This window comes from Mixophyes fleayi, chromosome 1 (genome assembly GCF_038048845.1).
Source record: "Mixophyes fleayi isolate aMixFle1 chromosome 1, aMixFle1.hap1, whole genome shotgun sequence".
In the NCBI taxonomy this organism is placed as follows: Eukaryota; Metazoa; Chordata; class Amphibia; order Anura; family Limnodynastidae; genus Mixophyes; species Mixophyes fleayi.
In genome coordinates this window covers 196,123,966-196,136,303 of record NC_134402.1, presented here as the reverse complement: position 1 = coordinate 196,136,303, position 12,338 = coordinate 196,123,966, and the positions used below count along the sequence as shown (strand labels likewise).

Here is a 12,338-nt window from a genome sequence, read left to right as displayed (position 1 = left end):
AGCACACCGTTTTCCACATTTTGTTCCAGGTCAAGCTGTCTAAATGCAAAATCCTTGTGAATATGATAGACCTGCCAGTAGTTTTGTGGTACAAGCTGAGGCTATCACTTGATCTGCCTGAATGCTCAGGTGGTTTTTTTTCGGGAAATCATCAACCAGTGACGCTTTCTATAATCACAAGATCTGGTCGGGTATCTAAACCTAACCTGAAATTCCAAGACTATGAAACTTAGTGGCAATTCTTCCATGGCTTTTTCTGCCATTAGCTTGTCGTCCCATCCTACCCCACTGTCACTTTAGGCCTAACCCATTTTCTGTATCTTGAATGGAAGGATGTAGATGTATGACCTGCCAGAGCTTGGCAGGAAGTAATGTCATTGGCTATACATACTGGGCGTTCCTGTTGTCTGTTCTGTATTTTAGCTGATTATTGCCCTCTTAATGCCATCAGCACTGTTGGCATTTTATGTGTGTTGGCATTTCTTACATATAGGTATTTAGTGTCAGGATTTCTTGCATGCCACTGTTTATAACATTAGGTATTTCCTATTTGTCAGTATTTTTATTGTCACCATTTTAGTGTCTGTAATCTTTGTGTCAGTATTATTTGTGTCTGAAATTTGATTACCACCCATTCTTTGCATGTGAATGCACATAGGTCTATCCAAGCATTTAAACTGACTCAGGTATCAGAGATTAGTCTTTGCCGAACATCTCCCTTGCCCATTGGCTACTTCCACTAGAGTTATCATTAGTGTGTATAAAAGGAAATAAAAATACACCATATGAGAAGAAACTGTGGATATGCTAAATTGCTTGCTGGTAAAATATATATAAGTAAATCCCAAATAAATCCTCATTTAGTTAGCCTCAAAATATTTTACCAATTGTATTTAGAATAGTTCAAATGTAGGTTATTTGTTCTGAAAGTAATGCAAAATGTCATAAAATACACATACATTTAGAGTGGGGAGTAAATAATTGAATATACAAACACATTTGATTCATCTTCAGGATTTTTTTCAAAGCAAGCATGTCCATGCATGTGCAGTTAGGTAAGGGCTTGGCAATGCACTTCCTGATCCCCTGCAGTGAAATATACTGTACTTGAACAAATACACACCAGCACTATGCTCTCACTTCTGAACGCTCCTATTTTTCTGATAGCTGCTGCTACTTTCTTGAATGGTAAGTTATTTATATTACATTTTTTTCAGCCACAACTGTTGTTCTGTAAACTCACTAAGCTCTGTCAAACTGTTTGCAAATCTAAGTTGAACAAAGAGGTTTGTAACTCAAATCTTTATTAGCATTGCCTAACAATGAATATTTTTCGATAGCAATCAGCCTGGTGAGCAATGAGGCAACAATCCAGTAATTCATCCTGTTTTCAAGACTGTTGTAGGGCCACCAAATTATTGGTACAATTGTTTTTGCTCTTGCTGAAAGTTGTCAACTCTCTAAGAATATAGTTAATGACAAAGTTGGTCATTAATGAAAGTAAAGCAAAAAGAGGAGAAACTGTTCTCTGGGACAAACCATGTTACAATGTAAGGGATGCAAATTAGTTTATTATTTTGCACATAAGTTTTTTGCACATAACACATGGCTGTTTTTTCATGTAGCACACAAATACTTGATAGCTTTATTTTTACACTGACATTTAATGTTGATCTAGGACATGCCAAATCCCAACTATAAGTTTGTCCCCACATTTTAAATTTACCTCCCCCTCCAATACAACATGGGTTTGCCCAGGTGCAAAGTTACTCCTTTTTTATGCCTTCCTCTCCTTAATGACTCAGGCCCAATGTGTGCAGTGTATTCAGCTATGTCTCTCGTTTCTTTTTATATTATTTTTATGGATGCACTCAACATTAACAAGGTATTAAAAAGTGATGGTTGTTATAAAGTGATTTGTTTGTAACTACAAAAATGAAATTGCATTGCTCTTTTGCAAGTACAAAGTAGCTATGTGACTGTCTACTGTATTTCAAATTGTGTTACATATATATCTGTATATAATTGATGTACTTTAAACTAATGTTAAACATCTGCCTTTGTTAAATGCATGTTACACATTTATCTCTCCTATATGTTAATTCATAAATCATTTTGCTGCTGTAACACTAACTTAATGTGACGTTATTAATAACTATAGATGCTATGACTGTAATGACAAATTAGATTATTTTGGAAGTGTTTATTTAAACATCATTTTGCAGGCTCTTTTTGTACAAACACAAGTGAGTTTAATATATTTATACATTCCTTTAAGTTTATATAAACAATCAGTTTCAGATGTCATCAGATGTCATCACAACAGTGTTTATTCGGAAACTTGTGTATTTTTTTTTTGCAATCATTTCTTATTGAGAAAAATTACAGCATGTACATATTGCCAAGTAAACACAATTCAGTATTGTAGGTTGTACCTTCATTAACAAAATACAAATAGCTTGAATTTCAAGCAAAACGGTTAATTTATTAAGCTAGGAAGATATAGGAAGAATCCCGCATGTGGCACTGTAAAGGATTTTTTCGAATAAACCAAATGTAAAGTGACTATGTTACTACATTGTTGGATAGGGGATATGAGAGAGGAGGTAAGGGGGAGGGGGATGGAAGCAGGGGGAGGGAAAGAAAGTGGGGTACGGAATTATTCTGGAATATATCAGTGTAATTTGTCTGGCATGAGGCGAGACAGATAATCGGGGAATCCAGGAGGGAGCCACTGAGGAGGAGGAGAGTCTCAGTTGTACAGTGGGGGGTATTTCAATTCAATACACCCAAGCCAGGTTAGTAGCTAATATTCTCTATATTTGTCAGCTGATGAATAAATCATGGCATTCATAGACATATAAAAGCCTAATCAGTTGAGGTATTTCAGGGTGGATTTTATATATCGAGAAATGATTTTATATACTGAGAAATTAGTGAGTAGCCAATATTTCGGACAATTGCGTACCTCAGTCCTCACAATTACTTTTGTAATGAGCAACACGGCCTCCCAAAAGGGCCTAGGGGCTGTGCATTCTCACCAGATGTGTAGTGAGGTGCCTGGTATTAGTTGACATTTCCAACAGAGATATGGCGATAATACTTTGTATTGTGTTTCGATCACTCGCAGGCTGAATGATCTAGCATGAGTGCGTTGGAAGATGTCAGATCATTCTAGGTCGAGGAAGGCAATGTCTAAATTTTGATCCCAGTCTCGGGTGAATTTAGGTGGCATCTTAAAGGAATGTTCTATCAAAATCTGGTATATAGAGGACAATGTATGCCTAGGATACTGTGCATAGGAACTCAAACTGCATAATTTTTCTCCCTGCCACTCCGGGAATCCCCAGGGAGCATAGAAAAGAGTTTAATTGTAAGTACCTCCACATCTCGGAATTGGGTAATACCCATTTTGTCTGAAGATCAGCAAACGGAATAATTCCCAATGCATCCACCAGCTCGCCAACACGGGAGATCCCGGCTTGTGCCCAGTGCTGGAAGGCAAGCTTCGTATAGCCGGGAAGGAAATTTGGATTGTCAAGTAGTGGAGTCAGGTGGAGTCGTCAGTGTTGATTTATGTGGGACGGTCTGCACTGAGCAGCATTTTGTCTGGGTAGGGGAGATTGTTGTAGACCTCCAGAGTGATTGCGTTTATAAAGGATATCCTGTTTGTCTTCGTCCACTACAAATAAAATTCCTTATAGCCATAAGCAGGTTATTAAACCAGGAGGTGTGGATGTTGATCAGGAGTATGTGTACAGTCATGGCCAAAAGTTTAGAGAATGACACAAATATTATTTTTTACAAAGTCTGCTGCCTCAGTTTTCATGATGGCAATTTGCATATACTCCAGAATGTCATGAAGAGTGATCAGATGAATTGCAATTATGTCCCTCTTTGCCATGACAATAAACTTTATCCCAAAACACAATTTCCACTGCATTTCAGCCCTGACACAAAAGGACCAGCTGACATCAGGTCAGTGATTCTCTCGTTAACACAGGTGAGAGTGTTGACAAGGCCAAGGCTGGAGATCACTCTGTCATGCTGATTGAGTTAGAATAACAGACTGGAAGCTTTAAAAGGAGGGTGGTGCTTGAAATCATTGTTCTCCTCTGATAACCATGGTTATCTGCAAGTAAACATGTGCAGTTATCCTTGCTTTGCACAATAAGGGCTTCACAGGCAAGGCTATTGCTGCTAGTAAGATTGCACATAAATCAACCATTTATCGGATCATCAAGAACTTTAAGGAGAGAGGATCAATAGTGGTGAAGAAGGCTTCAGGGCACCCAAGAATGTCCAGCAAGCATCAGGGCCATCTCTTAAAGTTGATGGAGGATGGCCTGGTGTCAAGAAGGCCAGCAAAGAAGCCACTTCTCTCCGAAAACATCAGGGACAGACTGATATTCTGCAAAAGGTACAGGGATTGGACTGCTGAGGACTGGGGTAAAGTCATTTTCTCTGATGAACCCCCTTTCAGGTTGTTGGGGGCATCTGGAAAAACGCTTGTCAGGAGAAGAAAAGGTGAGCATTCCCATCAGTCCTGTGTCATGCCTTGCTTCTCAGCCAAGGGAGTGGACTCACTTACAATTTTGCCTAAGAACACAGCCATGAATAAAGAATGGTACCAAAACATCCTCCAAGAGCAACTTCTCCCAACCACCCAAGATCAGTTGGTGATAACCAATGCCTTTTCCAGCATAATTGAGCACCTTGCCATAAGGCAAAAGGGATAACTAAGTGGCTCGGGGATCAAAACATCAAAATTTTAGGTCCATGGCCAGGAAACTCCAAGCATTGATTAGGCAAGAAAGGGCGGCCATCAGTCAGTATGTGGCCCAGAATTTGATTGACAGCATGCCAGGGCGAGTTGCTGAGGTCTTCAAAAAGAAGGGTCAACACTGCAAATATTGACTCTTTGCATAAACTTAATTTAATCATCAATAAAGGCCTTTGACACTTATGAAATGCTTGTAATTTTACTTTTGCATGTCATAGGAACATCTGACAAAAAGGTCTAATTACACAGAAGCAGCAAACTTTGTAAAAACCAATACTTGTGTCATTCTGAAAACTTTTGGCCATGACTGTAGTAGATAAAGGACTCTAAGGGGCAGATTCATTTTGACTATGTTGACTTGGCCTATCAGGGACAAGCAATTTGGAAGCCACTCTCTCAGATTTTTGCAGATAGTTGCAGCTATGGGTAGAAACTTATCTGTGTAGATTTTAGAAATGTCCCTGTTGAAGATCACTCCCAAATATTTAAGCTGGGTGGTGTGCCAGACAAATAGGAATGCAGGCTTCAGGCCCTCAACATCCGGTGGTGCTGAAATGTTAAGGGTCACAGACTTTGTATACTTAATGTTAAAGTTGGAGAGGTCAGGACTGAGACTTCAGGGTTTGTGAGGATAGCAAGGAGATCATTCGCAAAGAGGACAAATTTAAATTCACCCACAATCCAGAGTTACCTAGGTTCACGCTGATGGACCACGCCAGAGCTTCCATACAGAGAATGAAGATCATTGGGGACAGGGGTCAGCCTTGTCTCGTTCCGTTGGTGATCCCAACCGAGTCTGACAGTTCCCTGTTGACCTAAATCTTAGCTGTTGGATGTGAGTTCAAAATCTTAATCTGCTCAAGTCCCAACTGACCTAAGCCCAAGTGGCTAAGTATTCCCAACATGAGTCCCAGTCTACTCTATCTAATCCTTTTTCTATGTCTGTGGACAACATAATCATTGGGGCTTTAGTGGATGAAGCAAACTGTACCACATAAATAATTTTTTATAGTATTGTCGCAAGCCTCATGGCCTGAGATAAAACCCACCTTTTTGGAGTGGATCACTTTATGCAAAATCATCTTGAATCTATTAGCTATAAGCTTAGCATATAATTTTATGTCCATATTAAGCAGTGAGATGTGCCTATATCTGGGGCATAGTGCTGGGCCTTTCCCTTCCTTGGGTAAGACTGTAAAATGGGCTGCCAGGGAATAAGGGGAGAAATGGGATTGGGTTGAGACTGAGTTGAAAGCCTGAAGCATAAGTGGGAGTAATTTGGCTTTGAAAGTTTTTTACTAGGAGAGTGTGAGGCCATCAGGACCGGGGCTCTTTGCTGAAGGTGTCGTTTTAATTGCTTCTTCAAGTTCATCCGTGGAAAAAGGTTCCTATACTATATCATCTACAACAAGTGTGAGGAAATTGATCCTATTGAGAAATGTGGTTATTCGCTGCTGTTAAAGGGAACTCTCTGTTTTATGTGATTTTCGGGTAATGTTATAAAGTTTGGAATAATATTTGTAAAAGGCTGCGGCTATTTCTGATGAGGAAGCACAAAGTTTCCCAGCTTCTGTCTTATATACGGGTGCATGATCGGACCAGGTAACTTGGCCTATGGTGACATCTGCGATCTGTGATTTCTGCTACAAGATCTCTCAGTAACCTGGACCGGTCCATGAAAGGTGGACAAAGCGTACACACCAATTTTTCAGGTATGTGATCAAAGCAGATCGTCTAAGTATAGGGGAAGGAGGGGGATCTTGGTAGGAAGGAAGGGGACGAGGAGTAAAAACAAGCACATGGCAGAAACATCTGATGTAGGAATCTGCATGTTGTGAAAACATTAATTAAACAGCTCCAGAGCAAAAGCACCCTTTCAATGGTCGTGTTTTCAGGAAGACTCTACTGGAAAATGAAACTGGATGTAGATGTAAAAATGTAGGAAGGTACTAGCATGTACCTGCTTGTCTCAACGCGTCTAGTCTTAAAGACTTCTTCAATAGGACAATAATTGTCCATTAAGTAACCCTACTTATTTATAGCGATCTCGACCACCATTTTGTTCAAGCTCAATGTGTTCGACTTACTGCGCAAGTGTGGCAAGGATGATGCCAGGCATCTAGGTTTGTAAAGGTGCAGGTAGTATGTTTATTAAGTAAAAGAACATCACAGCAAATAGGACCATTCGCTAATCATTATAGGGGCCAGATTATGATTCTGAGGCCATTGTTTCTTTTTTACATAAGTACTGTGGCGGCCATCCTTATTTAGGGCAAACAGGGGAACAATAATACTATTAATTTATAATGGGGCAGCCATCTTTAAATAGGGTATCAGGTGCTATATACTGTGTTACCAATGTATGTCCATTAGTCTAATAAGGACCTTACATAATAGTAGTAATAGGAGGAACATTCCATAGTATATACATATAAATCTAGGTTCTAATCAAGGACAGTAAATACTTAGAGGATCAAGAATAAAATTTCCAGAATAAAATATTCATAAAACTGATCTTAAAATTGCTCCCATTGACTTCTCTAGAAACCAAATAAGGAATATAATATGACATAAAATCCCACTTCCTAAAACTAAATATATATAATAATAGTACATTTACTAGATATATTATCACTAAAATCAGCACAATAAAACTATGAGTCCATGATCATGATACAATATAAAAGTGCTACGAACCGCGGTGGTGCCTAGCTGCAGCGACTTGCTCTACCCAATCAGTGCATCTTGGCCATCTCCATGACAACGGGGACGTCACTTCCAGTTTTCCAGTTTTCGCTAGGGCAACGGTCAGGACGATCAGCTGTTGCCACCGCATCATGGCAGGAGGTGCAGCCGGGTGCGTGTGCTGTGGAATCATTATAATTATCAGCCTTCTGGGGCTGATTCAGGCCTCCCTTCTGATTGGCTCCCTCATGTATTTAAGGCAGGGAAAGCTTAGCCTCCTTGCCGGTTATAGCGCTCAGTTTCCTGGCTTCTGACTTGCTCCTGTACTCTGTACCTGTACTTCTGGATTGATCCTTCTGTGTATGACATCTGGCTTGTTTCTTGGACTGTGATTTATTGCTGGTGACCCTGACCTCTGACTGTGACTTGGATTCTCTGTCTTTCTGCAGGCCCTGATTATTTGCCTGGACCTCACCTCACTGCCTCCTTATGCCCTGAGACCTTGACCTGTTCCTGACTATGTTTATATCCCACCAGCACTCCCTTGTCCATGCTATGGTTATATCCATAAGCTTGTACAACACTGAGTTTAAGACCTGGGGGCATCTGAGTAACTGTGAGCATGATAAGCTCTACGAGAAAGGCGGCTGAAATAGGTGAAGCCCTCTACCACTTTGTTCTACAAGCTTATGACAATAGCCCATTAGCCGTGATATTAAAACCGGACAGTGAAGAATTTGGAAGAACTCACTTCCATGGATGAAAGCAGGACAAATCCTTCTCCAGCCCAGGTTCTAGTTGGTCAGATTCAAACCTTATCCCAGATTGTCCAAGGTCTGTCGCACCAGTTATCTGCCTCTAGAACCTCACACTCTCAGCATCTCCTTCAGGCTCCGCAGTGGAGCCCAAATTGAATTTACCCGACCATATCTCTGGTGATAGAGCCTTATTCCACAATTTAAAAGAGAGTTGTAAGCTCTATTTTTGCTTAAGACCACGTTCTTCAAGTTCTGAGCAGCAAAGAGTCGACATCATAATCTCTCTGCTCCAAGGAGACCCTCAGTTTTGGGCGTTCAGTCTTCCTCCTATGAGTAGCTCTCTGTAGTCAGTTGATGCTTTCTTTAATGCCTTGGGTCTGCTCTATGGCCCTGGGCAGAGTCTCATCTCAGGGCCTTGAAATAAGGGCGACGCACCACCAAGAAATATTGCACAGAGTTTAGGCGATGGTCCACTGATAGGGAGTGGAACGATCCGGCACTCCGGAGTCAATTCCGCCTAGGTCTCTCTGAGCAAATCAAAGATTTTTTAGTGCAATACCCTGTACCAACTTCCCTGGAAAACCTGATGCAGTTGGTAATCAAGATTGATCATAGGATCAAGGAAGGGAAAGAGGATAGAGATATGTCTGTCCCTTCTGGCTCTCGTCCAACCCTGCACTGTTGGACATTCCGGAACCCATGCAGTCTTCCTTTCCGAAGAACGATCCAGACGATGATCCCTGGACCTGTGCATGTATTGTGGCAACAATGGCCACCTACTCCGTGGTTGTCCAAACAAGCCAGGAAAAGACCAGGCCTAGGTGCTGGAATAGGTAAGCCTAGGTCTTCAAATAATCTCTTCAGAAAATTCTGTGTTTATTTGTCTTGTCTATGGTGCTCACTCCACTGATGTTTTAGCCTTTCTCGACTGTGGGGCAACAGGTAATTTCTTTGACCTCAAGTTGGCCCAGACTCTTGGTATTCCTTTAATTAAGTTGGACTCAGGTATCACTGTCTCTGGATTGGACGCTAACTCTTTGATTGGAGGCAGGATTCTTACCAGGACTTCACCCTTTCAGTTATTTGTCGGTGTCCTCCATTCTGAGGTTCTCACATTCTATTTGAGCTTCTGTCCTTACGCTCCATTGATTCTAGGGCATCCTTGGCTTCAGGGCAATAATCCCTGCATCGTTTGGAAGAAAGGAGAGATTATTCGCTGGTGTCCTGAGTGTTCATCCACCTGCTTGACCTTACAGTTTCTAGTCCTTCAGCCTACCCTGAAATCCATTCCTGCTCCCTACCAGGAATTTCATGATGTCTTTTCAAAGAAAAAGGCGGACTCACTTCCCCCACATCTGGAATATGATTGCGCAATCGATCTTATTCCTGGATCTAAATTACCCAAAGGATGTTTATATTCTCTGTCCATTCCTGAGACCCAGGTAATGGAGCAGTATGTGAAAGAGAATCTTCAAAAAGGATTTATTCGACCTTCCAAGTCTCCGGTGGGAACCGGGTGTTTGTTTGTTGCCAAGAAAGATGACATCTTGAGGTCTTGCATTGACTTCTGTGGTCTGAACAAAATTACGGTCAAAAACACATACGCACTTTCTCTCTTCTCTACACTCCTCGATCAACTGAAATCGGCTACTAGCTTCTCTAAGATTGACCTTCTAGGCGCCTCCAACCTGATTCAGATAAGAGAAGGAAATGAGTGGAAAACAGTCGTTAATACTCACTCAGGCCATTACGAGTATTGGTCATGCCATTCGGCCTCTGCAATGCTCCTGAAGTGTTTCAGGATTTAAGTAATGATGTTTTATGGGAATTCTTGGGCGAATTTGTTGTAGGCTACCTGAACAATATCTTAATCTATTCGCAGTCGTTTGCTCAGCTCCCCCAGCATGTCCGTGAAGTGCTTCTTAAACTTTCCCAGCACCACCTGTATGCTAAGCTTCAAAAATTAGAATTTGAGGTCACCAGTGTTACCTTCTTAGGTTATGTCATCTTTTCCATTTAATGGATCCGGTTCTCAATGGATCTTGACAATGTGTGAGCAGCCCAGGACTGGGTGCTTCCCAATAATTTGAAAGCCATTCGGAGATTTCTTGGCTTTGCCAATTACTATCGGAGGATCCTACTTTCATTCTCAGCACTAGTGGCACCTAATACTGCTCTTAAGTGTAATTGTGCCGATACAGCTAATTGGTCGCCAGCAGCATTAGCATCTTTTTCAGCCCTTAAAGATGCCTTTACATCTGCTCCAGTCCTCAGGAATCGAAACCCAGAACTTCCGTTTGTAGTTTAACTGAATGCTTTGGATGTGGGGGCTGGTGCTATTCTTCCTCAGAGGGATCCGCGGAACCAAAGGCTGCATCCTTGTACATATTCTCCCAAAAAGTCTCAGCTGCAGAAATTAATAATGATGTGGGCAACCGCAAATTATTATCCATCAAATGGACTTTGGAAGAGTGCTGACACTGGTTGGAAGGAGCTACCCATCAAATCACCATCTTCACGGATCACAAAAACATTCAGTACATTCAGGCGGCCAAAACATTGAATTCTAGGCAAGCCTGATGGGCCCTCTTTTTTTATGTTTCAAGATCTTAATTACATTTTGACCAGCCCCCAAGAACCTCAAGGCCAATGCAGTCTCTTGGAGTTTTATGTCCTGTCATGCTCCAATCACACAAATCCAGTGTTTCAGGTTCAATAGCCTCAGCTAGTTTTATTCACCAGCTTGCAAAACAGAACAAAATATAAACAAAATCCTAGTCATCTGGCTACTAACTAATACAGTGGAATGCCCTCTCTAGAGTGAGGGGCCTAGTGACCCTCACCAAACAAATGGAACACAGCACAATTTGCAGTTTATCTCAGGAGACATACGACCTCCTACCCAAACAATGAGAGAGTGATTGATATACATATATATATATACATATATATATATATATATATATATACTATTTGACAATCACGGCGACAGAGCAAAGCGAACAAGATTGTCACGAACACCCAGCCTGTCCCAGATACAGCAAGCAATCTGAACAGCTGGCCATGACAGTCGTTTAGCAATGAATACACTTTTTATGCTACCACAACGGATTTATTATGGTGTCCTTACATTCAACAGAACCATTTATTAGTGTTTCACACTAATACACATGTGGCATGAGCCTCCCTGGGCTTCGTAAATTCACAAAGAATCACGGACAATACACTAGATTAAATTTAAATATTTAATCTGAAAAATGTTTCCAAGGCTTAGTTACAAAAATTAATAGCAAGACATACAATATGTTTGCACAACTAAGTTTCAGAAAATAAAATAGGAAATAAAATCACTACTTAGTAAATGAGACCTGGGGGTAAATGTATCAAGGTCCGATTTTTTTAGCATTTTAAAATCGTGGCAAATCACGGGTGACAACCCGCAATTTTAGTGCCAAAGTTGCCAGATGTTTTAAACTGCGAGTTTTACTCTGATCTTAAAAATCGCTGGTCATCTCTGGTGATTTGTTGTGATGTCAAACACTCCCACCTTTAGATAACTCTTCCATGTTTTCTGCATGTTTAGTAAACACATCACTGTTACACTGCCCTGCCTAAACAGCCTGAGGTCCCGTCAGCTGTCAAATGTGTAAAAATAGTTAAGTGTAAAAAAAAAAAAAAAAAGCGTGGGGTCCCCCCGCCCGAGCACTATTAACCCTAGTGCTGCCAGCCTACTGCTGGTTACGTGAAAATTGGGGGAATAATTTGCTTGGGGTCCCTTCGATTTTCACTTAACCAGCACTAGGCAAACCAGGCTGTTCAGCGCTGGGCTGGATTCTCTAGGGAGTGGGGTCCGGCAAAAAAAAATAATGGGACCTCCCTCTAGGGACACCCAGCCCAGTGCTGAAAGCACTAGGGCTCTTCCTACAGCCCTGGGCGGTGGGTGTAGGGTAATAATGGTAAAAGTAATGTAAAAAAATAAATGGAGGCCATTTTGTTTTGTGGAACTACAAATCCCAGCCACCCCGGACTGCCATAAACAGCGTGGGCATGCTGATTCTTGTATAACTACAAGCACCAGCGTACCTATGGCAGCCAGGGCATGCTGGCACTTG

The 12,338-nt window shown here is 41.3% G+C and overlaps 1 protein-coding gene across 2 annotated transcripts in view; it reads left to right on the top strand.

Annotated features, from left to right (window-relative positions):
• Window positions 1-1,107: 1,107 nt before the first annotated feature.
• Window positions 1,108-12,338, top strand: part of LOC142147572 (disintegrin and metalloproteinase domain-containing protein 10-like) — a 133,868-nt gene continuing 122,637 nt past the window's right edge. For both annotated transcript variants that reach the window (XM_075204729.1, XM_075204728.1), the window contains exon 1: window positions 1,108-1,188. In XM_075204729.1, the coding sequence (XP_075060830.1) occupies window positions 1,131-1,188 (58 nt within the window). In that variant the 5' untranslated portion in view covers window positions 1,108-1,130. The remainder of the gene's footprint in view (window positions 1,189-12,338) is intronic.